Source organism: Sinocyclocheilus grahami, unplaced genomic scaffold (genome assembly GCF_001515645.1).
Source record: "Sinocyclocheilus grahami isolate Dianchi unplaced genomic scaffold, SAMN03320097.WGS_v1.1 scaffold176.1, whole genome shotgun sequence".
In the NCBI taxonomy this organism is placed as follows: Eukaryota; Metazoa; Chordata; class Actinopteri; order Cypriniformes; family Cyprinidae; genus Sinocyclocheilus; species Sinocyclocheilus grahami.
The window spans coordinates 2344883-2357383 of record NW_015505355.1 but is presented as its reverse complement, the minus strand read 5'-3'; the positions used below and the strand labels follow the sequence as shown (position 1 = coordinate 2357383).

At 35.3% G+C, this 12501-nt stretch overlaps 1 protein-coding gene across 1 annotated transcript; it reads right to left on the bottom strand.

Moving 5' to 3' along the window:
- Nucleotides 1-3399: 3399 nt before the first annotated feature.
- Nucleotides 3400-11465, bottom strand: LOC107593881 (neuromedin-U receptor 1-like). Its single transcript, XM_016283759.1, has 3 exons — nucleotides 11289-11465; nucleotides 8454-9333; nucleotides 3400-3857 (listed from the first exon to the last, which is right to left on the bottom strand). Exons 2-3 carry the CDS (start codon nucleotides 9310-9312, stop codon nucleotides 3508-3510), a joined length of 1209 nt encoding a protein of 402 aa, XP_016139245.1. The 5' UTR covers nucleotides 9313-9333; nucleotides 11289-11465; the 3' UTR covers nucleotides 3400-3507.
- Between the last annotated feature and the right edge of the window lie 1036 nt (nucleotides 11466-12501).

The following is a 12501-nucleotide window of genomic DNA, read 5'->3' as shown; positions in this document are numbered from 1 at the left end:
ACAACTCCTAAAAAAAACTTTTTCATTCCGCGTCGCCCCATCAAGCTCTCGCTGGATCCGCTCCTCTGCTATCAACGAGAGGAACGTCTGTACTTCCTCAACAGACAACAAAACTTTTTGGTTGTTAAAAAAAAATGTGTGCTCGTTCAAAACAGTTGCGTTCGATCCTTCGCTGGCTGTGCTGATTTAAATCTATCGGTTCTGTTGTGTTTGTGTCACAAGTTCAGTGACGCAGGTAGTGACGATCCTCTCCGGCCAATCCGTGATCAGCAGAGTTTACACGTCACGTTTACGGTTCACTTGGAACCCCAACCGAGGTGGTACTAAAAAAAGTACCAGGTACCAGGTACTGTACCCAGTGGAAAACCCCCCAAAAGTGAACCGTTCCGAGCCGTACCGTGCCGTACCATGCAGTGGAAAAGCGCCATAAATAGTGTTCGGTGCTCGTCTGTGCAGCCAAAGACAGAACAGTTAGCATGTTTTGCTCAAACGTTCACCATGGCATTAGAACTAGTACACCGTTGTCGCTTGCAAAATCAAAATGACGGCGCCATGGGTGTAAACTTACAGATTAAGGGGCGGTAATATTATAATGAGATCCCTTTGCCACGTCACCAAGGGAGCGAAATCAGATGCGCTCGTTTTCTTGCAGAAAAAGGCTTCCCAAAACAAAGTTACTGGGTTAATCTTTTTCACGTTTCCTTGGTTGGTAGATGCACCGGGGACCTGATTATAGCACTTAAAACCTGGAAAAGTCAGATTTTCATGATATGTCACCTTTAAAAATGAGCTCAGAGAAACATCACTATACAAACATCTGCAGAATCAACATGGCAAGGCTATAGCTCTCATCATTCATCTATATAATATATTTTGAATGTTTCACATTCACTGTGATAACTACATTCCTACAGAACAGAAGTTGTCTTAAATGCGGTGGATCGTTGTGTGTCACTGACCTGCTCACTAGTAGAAGGAACTGCACTTTTTAACCATGTAGAACACAACTTATAACAAATACAGAACATATATAATGCATATATATCTAATATAACCTCATCACACCATCACAGTGATATGAAATGTGGCATCACTACAGTAGATATTACAGTCAGTGAGAATGATGGGAAACTTGTTTGGTTACTGGAAACACTTAAGATTTACAATTACTGTCAATACTCTGCTGTTTTATTGGAAGTCAGAGCATCAGTGTTTTTCAGTGGAAATCTCTGTCGCTCCGCTCCACTCACATACCTTGTTCCAGTCCGGCTTTCAGTCTGTGTGTTGCTTGGTGACACGTAAAACTTGATGCTTTGGCTTCTTTACATTGGCGGAGAAGAAATATACGAACTAACTGACCATTTTCTTTTAAAGACATATGTTTGGATACAGCTGCACCATATGTCAGAGCGCTGCCCATAAGGCTATGACACATATACCAATTTGTTTCCAAATATCTGTGAAAAACATAAGTTACTTGATATAAATTACTTTTTTAATGTTTTTCATTTTATCTGATGACACCACTAAGTGTGTTTACATGCAAAGTAAAACATTGATGTGTTATTAAAAATTGAACAACACAAGAAAATGTGTTTTATATGAGATTTGAAATGATACTGTTTTGATATCAAAGTGTAAAGAGGTTTTTTTTGTGCACTCATGCTACTGTTCAAATATTTGGGGTCTAATTTTGTAACGTAAAACTTGATGCTTTGGCTTCTTTACATTGGCGGAGAAGAAATATACGAACTAACTGACCATTTTCTTTTAAAGACATATGTTTGGATACAGCTGCACCATATGTCAGAGCGCTGCCCATAAGGCTATGACACATATACCAATTTGTTTCCAAATATCTGTGAAAAACATAAGTTACTTGATATAAATTACTTTTTTAATGTTTTTCATTTTATCTGATGACACCACTAAGTGTGTTTACATGCAAAGTAAAACATTGATGTGTTATTAAAAATTGAACAACACAAGAAAATGTGTTTTATATGAGATTTGAAATGATACTGTTTTGATATCAAAGTGTAAAGAGGATTTTTTTTGTGCACTCATGCTACTGTTCAAATATTTGGGGTCTAATTTTGCTTTTTTTTTTTTAAAGAAAATTATACTTTTATTCAGCAAGGATGCATTAAATGGATCAAAAGTGACAGCAAAGACATTTGTATTGTTACAAACTATTTCTATTGAAAAATGCTGTTCTTTTGAACATTCCCATCAAAGAATCCTGGAAAAAAAGTATAACAATTTCCACAAAAATATGAAGCTTTCATCATTGATAATAATAATAAATGTCTCTTGAGCATCAAATCAGAATATTAGAATGATTTCTGAAGGATCATGTGACTGAATACTGGAGTAATGATGCTGAAAATCCAGGAATAAATGACATTTTAATATATATTCACCTGGAAAGCAATTATTTCAGTAACACTTTATTTTATTTTTATATACATGCAAGTAAAAAACATAAGTTACTTGATATAAATTACTTTTTTAATGTTTTTCATTTTATCTGATGACACCACTAAGTGTGTTTACATGCAAAGTAAAACATTGATGTGTTATTAAAAATTGAACAACACAAGAAAATGTGTTTTATATGAGATTTGAAATGATACTGTTTTGATATCAAAGTGTAAAGAGGATTTTTTTTGTGCACTCATGCTACTGTTCAAATATTTGGGGTCTAATTTTGTATTTTTTTTTTAAAGAAAATTATACTTTTATTCAGCAAGGATGCATTAAATGGATCAAAAGTGACAGCAAAGATATTTGTATTGTTACAAACTATTTCTATTGAAAAATGCTGTTCTTTTGAACTTTCCCATCAAAGAATCCTGGAAAAAAAGTATAACAATTTCCACAAAAATATGAAGCTTTCATCATTGATAATAATAATAAATGTCTCTTGAGCATCAAATCATCAGAATATTAGAATGATTTCTGAAGGATCATGTGACTGAATACTGGAGTAATGATGCTGAAAATCCAGGAATAAATGACATTTTAATATATATTCTCATGGAAAGCAATTATTTCAGTAACACTTTATTTTATTTTTATATACATGCAAGTATCCCTAAGCCAAACCCTAATCCTAACCCTAACCATATAGTAAGTACATGTAGTTAATTAATATTACTCAGTACTTAAATGTGTAATTACACTGTAACAAGAACACCTTAAAATAAAGTGTAAGCTTTATTATATTTTCATAATATTTTTAGTTTTTACTGTATTCTTAATCAAATAAATGCAGCCTCGATGAGCATTAGAGATTTCCCTAAAAACATTTATAAATTGTACCGACCCCAAACTTTTGAATGGAAGTGTATATATTGTTTTTGTATATATCTGTGCGTATACTGGCTATTTTGCAGTATCTCTGAATATTAACATGATTACATGAGCACTCATTAATGTAATTGTATACACAGCATTGAATACTTTGACAGCGCAACTATGAATGATAGTATTTGAGTAAAATAACTACAGGGTGTGTGGCAGCCCACGAGGGTTGAATTTGACAGAAAATGAGACCGAATTGGAGGCAGAAAAAGAGGCAGAAACAACACTACGTAATGTGACCTTACTTATTGAGAGCTGACGATGGTCTTTTTGACACACCACCTCACGGAACATTTCTCTGAAGCGTGAAGACATGAGGTTATACAGGATGGGATTGACCACTGAGCTCAAGTAGAAGAAGACACCAGAAAGAAGATGCACGTACTCGAAGACATGGTGGTTCTCTGCAGTCCAGTCATCAATGTAGCTCCACATGACACGATCGATGTGAAACGGGGCCCAGCAGATCCCAAACACAATCACCAATGCACCTGTCAAATACACAGCAAGTGTTTAGAAATGACAAATGAAAGTAAATGTGTAGAATAAATTCAATTCAACACCAAATAATAATAATAATAAATAAAACAAATGATATCTTTTAAATGTATTATATTATATTTTATATTATATTACTTAGTGGTTTTCTAAGATTAGTGGATCATGTTCAGAGATAAAGAGATGAACTTTTAGGAGACTATTGTGAACCTGATACATTTACTAAAACGTTCAATTCATACATTCACTAAAAATCACCAAAACACAGGTTATGTATTCACTCTCAGGCCATCCAAGATGTAGATGAGTTTGTTTCTTCATGGAATCCGACTCGGAGAAATTTAATGTTACATCACTTGCTCACCAACGGATCCTCTGCTGTGAATGGGTGCCGTCAGAATGAGAGTCATCACAATAATCCACAAGTAATCCACACCACTCCAGTCCACTGAAAATATGTGTGTTTGTAAGAAATAAATCCATCATTAAAGGGTTAGTTCACCCAAAAATGAAAATTCTGTCATTAATTACTCACCCTCGTGTTGTCCGAAACCCGTAAGACTCATCTTCGGAACACAATTGAAGATATTTTTGATGAAATCTGAGAGCTCTCTGACCCTCCCATAGACAGCAAGGTAACTACCAAGATGATCAACAAAGTATCATCTGTCGTGAACGCGCATCCAAAGTGACGCAGTAGAGACGAAAATGTGGAATAAAGTCGTTATTTTTGTTTTCTTTGCGCAAAAAAGTATTCTCGTAGCTTCGTAACTTTACAGTTGAACCACTGATGTCACACGGACTACTTTGTCGATCATCTTTGTACTTTTCTGGACCTTGAATGTGGTAGTTACCTTGCTGTCTATGGGAGGGTCAGAGAGCCTTCAGATGTAATCTTTCAAAAAATATCTTAAAATGTGTTCCGAAGTTGAAGTCGTACGGGGTTTTGAACAACATGAGGGTGAGTAATTAATGACAGAATTTTCATTTTGGGTGAACTAACCCTTTAAGGCATTTTAACTTAAACCATTGCTTCTGGCCAAAATGTAAGTCTATAACCCATAATGATGCTTCCTCCAGTGAAAAAGTCCATCCCCTGTCGTCTCTTACATTCAATCCTCCAACATATCTGTTTAGAACCATTTTTGCATTTTTCTCTCCTGATTTAGATGAGATGACTTTTTTGAAGCAATGGTTTGAAGTTAAAACATCTTAATGAGGAATTTGTTTCCTACAAACACACAGCTTTTCACTTCACAAGACATTAATCGATGGGCTGGAGTGGTGTGGATTACTTGTGGATTATTGTGTTTTTATCAGTTGTTTGGACTCGCATTCTGACGGCACCCATTCACTGCATTGGTGAGCAAGTGATGTGATGCTAAATTTCTCCAAATTTGTTTGGATGAGAAACAAACTCATCTGCATCCGATGGCCTAAGGGTGAGTAAATATTCAGCAAAAAGTCATTTTTGGTGAACTATTCCTTTAATAGTCATTGCAAAAATGGGCTATGAAAAGTGACGTTAGTTCTGAGAAAAGCTCTAACATCATTTGTTTGCAGACACTACTGTGTTATCTAATGCAATGACATTCACACATTTTAAGCGTCCAGATGTGTTTAAATCTATTAAACAAACTGTTACTCCTGGCACACATCTGCACTACTGACAGTGTTTATGAACTTGAGAATACATGACTGGATCTTAAGTATTTTGTTTGTATCTCAGTATCAAAGTACATGTTGAAATCAGTTGAGGAAGGCCACACAGCGTAGTGCTGACCAGCTATTACAATAAGCCAGATGCAGACTGACGCTATTACTAAATCAGATCCCCTTTGTATTTATAATAACATGGCATGCGGCTGATAAAGCACAGATGAGTATTTTCTGTTTATCAGGACAGATTATAAAAGCTCACGCACAGGACAAGAATGTGTCATAATTAAAAAAGCTGGGATTTGACTCTTTATCTCTTTTTCTAGCATAACATTTCGAAAAGAATATTTGAGTTTTTCAGCTCTGAATAATGAACATTGGAAGATTGTTATTAATGTTCTTCCACACTGGAATCCTGAGTTGCTAGGTTTTATGATTTCACACCGTACATTTCTAAACCTTGGGTTAACATTCTTAATATTTACAAGATTAATAGCATCGACTAGATAAGTAAGACAAGCATGCAATGTGTTGCTTATTCATCTGTGGAAATATTGCAACATAAGTCTACTTCAGTTGTTTTAAAGGAATAGTTCACCTAGAAATGAAAATGAGCCACGACATTTAAGAAGCAATGATTTGAGTTATTATGTTGACAAACCTGATATTATGCACCTTGACACGCCATACTGATGAACCCAAATTCAAACAAAACGTTTAAACGTTCCTCAACCCAGTGTTAAAAGTGGCATTAAAGTCAACATGAAGACAAAATTGACCCTTGTTACTTTCCTAATACATATTTGTGATCTCATTATGCAAATTACTCCAAAGTAAAACAATTTTGTCTTTAGATTAGGGAACATTCACGATTCACTTTTAAATAGTTGCTTATTAGCATGCATATTACAGGCTATTTATTAGTACTATAAAGCACATATTCTGCATTTTTAATTCCCCGACCCCAAACCTAAACATTACTACTGCAACATCTACCTTACTTCCTATCAGTAAGCAGTAAATTAGGAGTTTACTGAGGAAAAACTCTTAACAGTTAACGGTGATTATGCGCTCACTAATCTAAAGTGTTGGTTTCTGGTTTCTGTTTTTGGGATGGAGTCACTGAGGACACTTTAATTTTAACCTGTGAAATGTGCTTCATGGTAATATCTAAATGAACTGAATTTATTCAAAGTCAAAAATATCATACTCAATTGGCTATACTAGTGGTTCCCAGTCTTTTTGACTCCAAGGCCCATCATCGTCCACAACAATATTTACTGGACAAAGATTGAGGATGAGGATTTTTCTTTTACTTCAAATTTCTACCCAGTAAAATATTTGAAAGCTTGGCATATCTAGAAAAATGTACATTCATAAAATGTATGAAAATAACACCCATGGGTTTTACATGACTTTTCTGGGATAAAGAAATCACACTTTTGAACTTATTCTACTTCATATATCCAGGCTTTCCAAGACCATAGATTTGTTTACACTTGGAAATCTGAAAGGAAAATGGGTTGTGAATGTTGTTTCATGTTGCCTCTGAATGATTAAAGGAATAGTTCACCCAATAATGAAAGTTTGCTGAAAATGTATTCACTCTCAGGCCATTCAAGATGTAGATGAGTTTGTTTCTTCATGGGATCAGATTTAGAGAAATGTAGCATTCCATCACTTGCTCACCAATGGATGCTCTACAGTGAATGGGTGCCGTCAGAATGAGAGTCCAAACAGCTGATAAAAACATCACAATAATCCACAAGTAATCCACACCGCTCCAGTCCATCATTAAGATGTTTTTAACTTCAAACAGTTGCCTCTGCACTGTAAAAAATGACCGTGAATTTAACAATAAAAGACTGTAAAAATGCGTAAATTTACCTACTATATACAGTGAAAAACTGTATTGGACATTAATTTTACGGTAGTATACCGTTTTTGGAAGTGAAAAAGACCGTATAATTTACAGTGAATAACCGTAAATGAACATTCCCAGAATTCCCTGCGTTACATTTCAAATTAGATGTTTTTGTGTTGAAATAACTATGTTTCTTCTTAGTTTTTTCTTATCAGTTTTGTATATTAGGGTTGTGTGTTACACCTAATGTTGTTAAATGAATGTTTATAGCATTATTTCAGTTTCATGTGTGTTACCGTGATGGTGTTTAGCGTTTGTGTGAATGACACTGTGCACCTTCTATACATGTTATTATTTAAAAGCTGCTTGTGATGGGCTTTGGTTCATCATGTGACTTTCTCATCACCTCCTGCATTTGGTGGTTATCAGTGTAATACAAAGGTACAAAACAGATTTCAGTACTTCAATAGGTTGGTATATTAACATTATATCAGTTAATGAAATTATGGTATTTAATTGTAAATTTAAGTTAAAACCGTAAAACCTAAAATGTTGCTACCGTATTTTTTACGGTAAAATTCCGGCAACCACAGCTGCTGTTTATTTACCGTAAATTTTACGGATTTTTTTTTTTTTTTACCATTTACAAGCGAAAACAGTCCAGCTCTAAACAAATATGTTGGTGGATTTCGCTGTGAGAGACGACGGGGGATGGAATTTTTCACTGGAGGAAGCTATTATGTATTATGAGCTCATATTTTGGCCAGAAGCAACTGATTGAAGTTCAAACATCCTAATGATTGATTTGTTTCACCCGAAACAGCATTTCACTTCACAAGACGTTAACTGATGGACTGGAGTGGTGTGGATTATTGTGATGTTTTTATCAGCTGTTTGGACTCTCATTCTGACGGCACCCATTCACTGTAGGGGATCCACTGCTGAGCAAGCCATGTAATGCTACATTTCTTCACATCTTTTTGAAAGAATAAACAACTTCACCTATATTTTCATTTAACCATTACTAGCATCCAACGGAAGGTGTAGCAGTGGAAACGGCACTCACAGAGCATTTTTGTGACTTGCCGATGACGTGCCCTCTGTACACCATCCTGATTGAGCCCGATCTTTGAATCAAAACAGTCCCGTTCTTGATGCAGCTGCAGGCCGATCAGCACATACAGCACAGTGATGGTCAGCATCGGCAGGATGAAGAAGAGCAGCGCCGTCACCTGCACCAGCAAGTTGTAGATCCACCTATCGTGCACCACGGTACAGACCCCCGAATCGGGGAATGTGAGTCCAAAACGGGGCTTAAATGTCTCCACACCATGCAGACTGGTATTGGGCAAGGCACACAACAGTGAGACGGCCCAGAGCACGAGGATAACGCGCTTGGCATGAGCGTGCGTCACCACGTGTTTGGCCTGCAGAGGATGCACCACCGCTCTGTAGCGCTCGACGCTCAAGGCGGTCACGTTGAGCACAGACGCAAAGCAGACCGTCTCGAACAGGCAGGTTTTGAAGTAGCAGCCAGCGACGCCGAACAGAAAGGGATAGTTGCTCCAGAGATCATATAGCTCCAGCGGGAGACCCAGCAGCAGCACGAGGAGGTCAGAAATGGCCAAGCTGAACAGGTAATAGTTTGTGGTTGTGCGCATCACGCGGTGACGGGCGATGACTATACAAGTCAGGCTGTTGCCCAGCACGCCGACTACAAAGATGAGCAGGTAAGTGACGCACATGGGCAGGAAGAAGGGTGAACGGCAAGGGCCCAGGTACTTCTCCAGGTAAGCGCTGCGGCTCAGACAGAGGTCCGACTGGCTCGCTGTTCTGTTGTGACATTCGTCCTCTCTGGTGGAGCACCATGACGCATTCACAGCGGCGTACAGCGAGTCTGGAGACGAGCAGTTGTACTGGATCATTGATTCTCACCAGGAAATTACCTGCAGAGGTGTAGCAGGTGCAAAAACAGGCAGGGTAGATACAGTAAAACAGATACATTCTGTGAAATATTAGTACAATTTGATGAAAAAGTTCAAATGTAATTTATTCCTGTGATCAAAGCTGAATTTTCAGCATCATTACTCCAGTCTTCAGTGTCACATGATCCTTCAGAAAGTTTGGGGTAAGATTAAAAAAAAGAGAGAAAGAAATTAATACTTTTATTCAGCAAGGATGCATTAAATTGATCAAAAGGGACAGTAGGCTAAAGACATTTATGATCCTTTCCTTTGAAATTCATTTAAACTTTCTATAAAAGTGAATGGTGGTTTTCAGTAAGCAGCAAAAATGGTTTTAGAATAATAAGAAAGAACCATTTTTAATAACTGACACCAATAATAATGAATAATAATTGAGCAGCAAATCAGCATATTAGAATCATTTCTGAAGGATCATGTTACATTGAGTAATGATGCTGAAAATTCAGCTTTGCAGGACTAAACTACATTTTTAAATAAATTCAAATAGTAAACAGTTATTTCAAATTAAATTAAATTGTAAAAAGTAATAATGCCATTTTAATTTGTATTACTGTTTTTATCATATTTTAATGAAATAAACTAACTTCTCAAAAAACTAAAAAAAACCTTAACAGCAACAAACTTCTGAATAGACATATGTAGGCCTATTTATAATTTTTGTATATATTAATATTTATAATTAACATTAATAATGGTACAGTTTTGTGTTTGGAGTGAACACTATTGGTCCACCATGAGCCATAGTTTCGGCCAGTGTATATTCTGAACAGTAACAAGTAGGTCTCTTGTATACTTTTCAGTTAAAATGAGAGTAAACAGACCAAAGCCTGTTGGTATGAGATGTTTAATATGTGGTGCTCAGCCCTGCTTCTGGAGATCTAATTGCCTGAAGACTTGAGTTCCTGTTCTTAAGCGCTTTTAGTTTGTTCAGGAGTGGCTACTTGAAGATGGAAATAAACTCCGGAATAGCATGTTTGTTTTTGTGGTTATCATTGTAATTAGTCAGACAGTTAGTAAGAAATCCTATCTAAGATGTTTTTTTGTTTTCTCCCCTGTAGCCTGAATCAAATGTTCACTTTATTTTCAGTTCAGATATTCCACATTATTTGATATTCTTCTTTTTAGAAGACATTATGTGACTTTTTTGCTTTATATTGCAAGAGTACAACTGCAGATCAGAATACATTCAAAATAATCATCTATTAATTAATAAACAAAAACAGATGAATACACACAACAGTTATTACACATATATATATATTAACCATAAGCATTTCTAATACCTTAGCATTACCAATAATAAGCCATTTTTAAACACACTTAATAAATAATAAATAGACTTGACTTAAATGTAATAAATAATAAAATAATTTATAACAAAATAAAATAAAATCCCTACGAAGGAATGCCGTTTTTGTAAAAAGATTAATTTCATTGACTTGTAATCGAAACGGAATTGTTATCACGTCTATACTTAATTAATTAAATAAATAAATGTAGCATTAATTTAATAAGAATTAGTTTCCACAATTCCCTAAATTGCAGTATAATATTAACACTTAAAGTATTGTAACTGTCTAATTTACACGGCAAACATCTATCAGTAAACCATGATAAATATACATATAAGATGTGCAAATACACAACCTCAGCCTATATTTTTTTTAATCAATATTTGTAATTTTTATGACAACAAACAAGCTGCTTATTATAATAACAAATGCTGTCTAAAGCAGAAATATTAACATTTTTATTTAAAATGTAATGCTCAAATGATTTCTTTGGTAACAAAATGAGAATCTGCTTTTGCAAAGTTTCAAAAGATCTTTTTTTTTTGCATGAATTTTTTGCAATGCATTAATGTCTCAAATAAATTTCATTTCATTAATGGCCTGGCAAGATGAAAGAAAACCTACCTGAGTAAAGTCTGCTTGAAATGGTGTTTCTCAGACTGGTGTTCCTGAAGGACTGCTACTCATGACTGTCCTGCCTCTCCGTTCCTCCTCACACATCCCTCCTTCTCCAGCAGATCAGACTGAGCAGAAATCTGACATTACACGGTAAAGTAATGAAGAGAAATGCTCACTACACATACAAACTCTCTGCAGACGTCTCCTCCTCCTTATAGTGAGACGGATGACCTTTCAAGTGCTGTCAGCATCTTTTCTACGTATGATGGCTGGAATTGTAAGTGTGTAATATTTCACTAAAGCAATCGCACTAGTGACGTAGCTGCTCACTGGCTTTCAACCAAGAACAATACATTCAGTCTCGCCCTAGTTATGACATGCATGTGTTTATAGATAAGGCTGACACCACTTCTTAAATTAATGATTTTACAAAACAAAAACAAAAATATATATACATAATTATATCATAAATAAATACATAATTATATCATATTTGTTAATACATGTTTTTTTTAAAATACATCAAAGAATATTACCCGCATAATTTGAGTTTAAGAAAAAAAGTTTAAAATTAACATATTTGTTATGCCCATGTTAACGAGAGCATCATTGAAACTGGCATGAGACTCTACTAGTTTGTGCAAAAGCTGATGATCCATTCATGATGATCCACGAATGATTCCAGCATGATCCGAAGAAGAAAGGAAATCTATTTTTGTTCAAAGGAGTTCACATGCTCAGTGTAACACATTTGCTTACATTTGATTAGTGATCTAGAAACAGTGTAAAACCTTCATTATTTCCTCTTCATTTCACTTTTCTTTTCTTTGCTTTCATTTTTTTTTTTACCTTAAAATGCTTCTTTTTTCAAGTTTAAAAAAATCCTATTCAAACAAAGCGTGTTTAACATTGTACCAATAATAACTAGTTATAACTTATACACATCAGGCCTGTGTGGTTTGTATCCACAACACTGAGTTGAAAATTGTGTATTGTTGTTTAGCTGACAATTATGATTAGTGTGTATGACCCTTGTGAAAAACAAGTGTGCCTAATAGTATTGAATTTGCATTTCTACTTCAAACCTTAAAAATAATAATACTAATCATATAAATATAAATATATACAGTATATATATATATGTGTGTGTGTGTGTGTGTGTGTGTGTGTGTGTGTATACATATATTTACATCTACATTTAGTCATTCAGCAGACGCTT

Coding starts and splice junctions, on each gene's coding strand:
- LOC107593881 (XM_016283759.1), bottom strand. CDS start 9,312: ATGATCCAGTACAACTGCTCGTCTCCAGACTCGCTGTACGCCGCTGTG. Junction 3,858..8,453: donor GCAAGTCACAAAAATGCTCT/GTGAGTGCCGTT, acceptor TGTATTTGACAG/GTGCATTGGTGATTGTGTTT.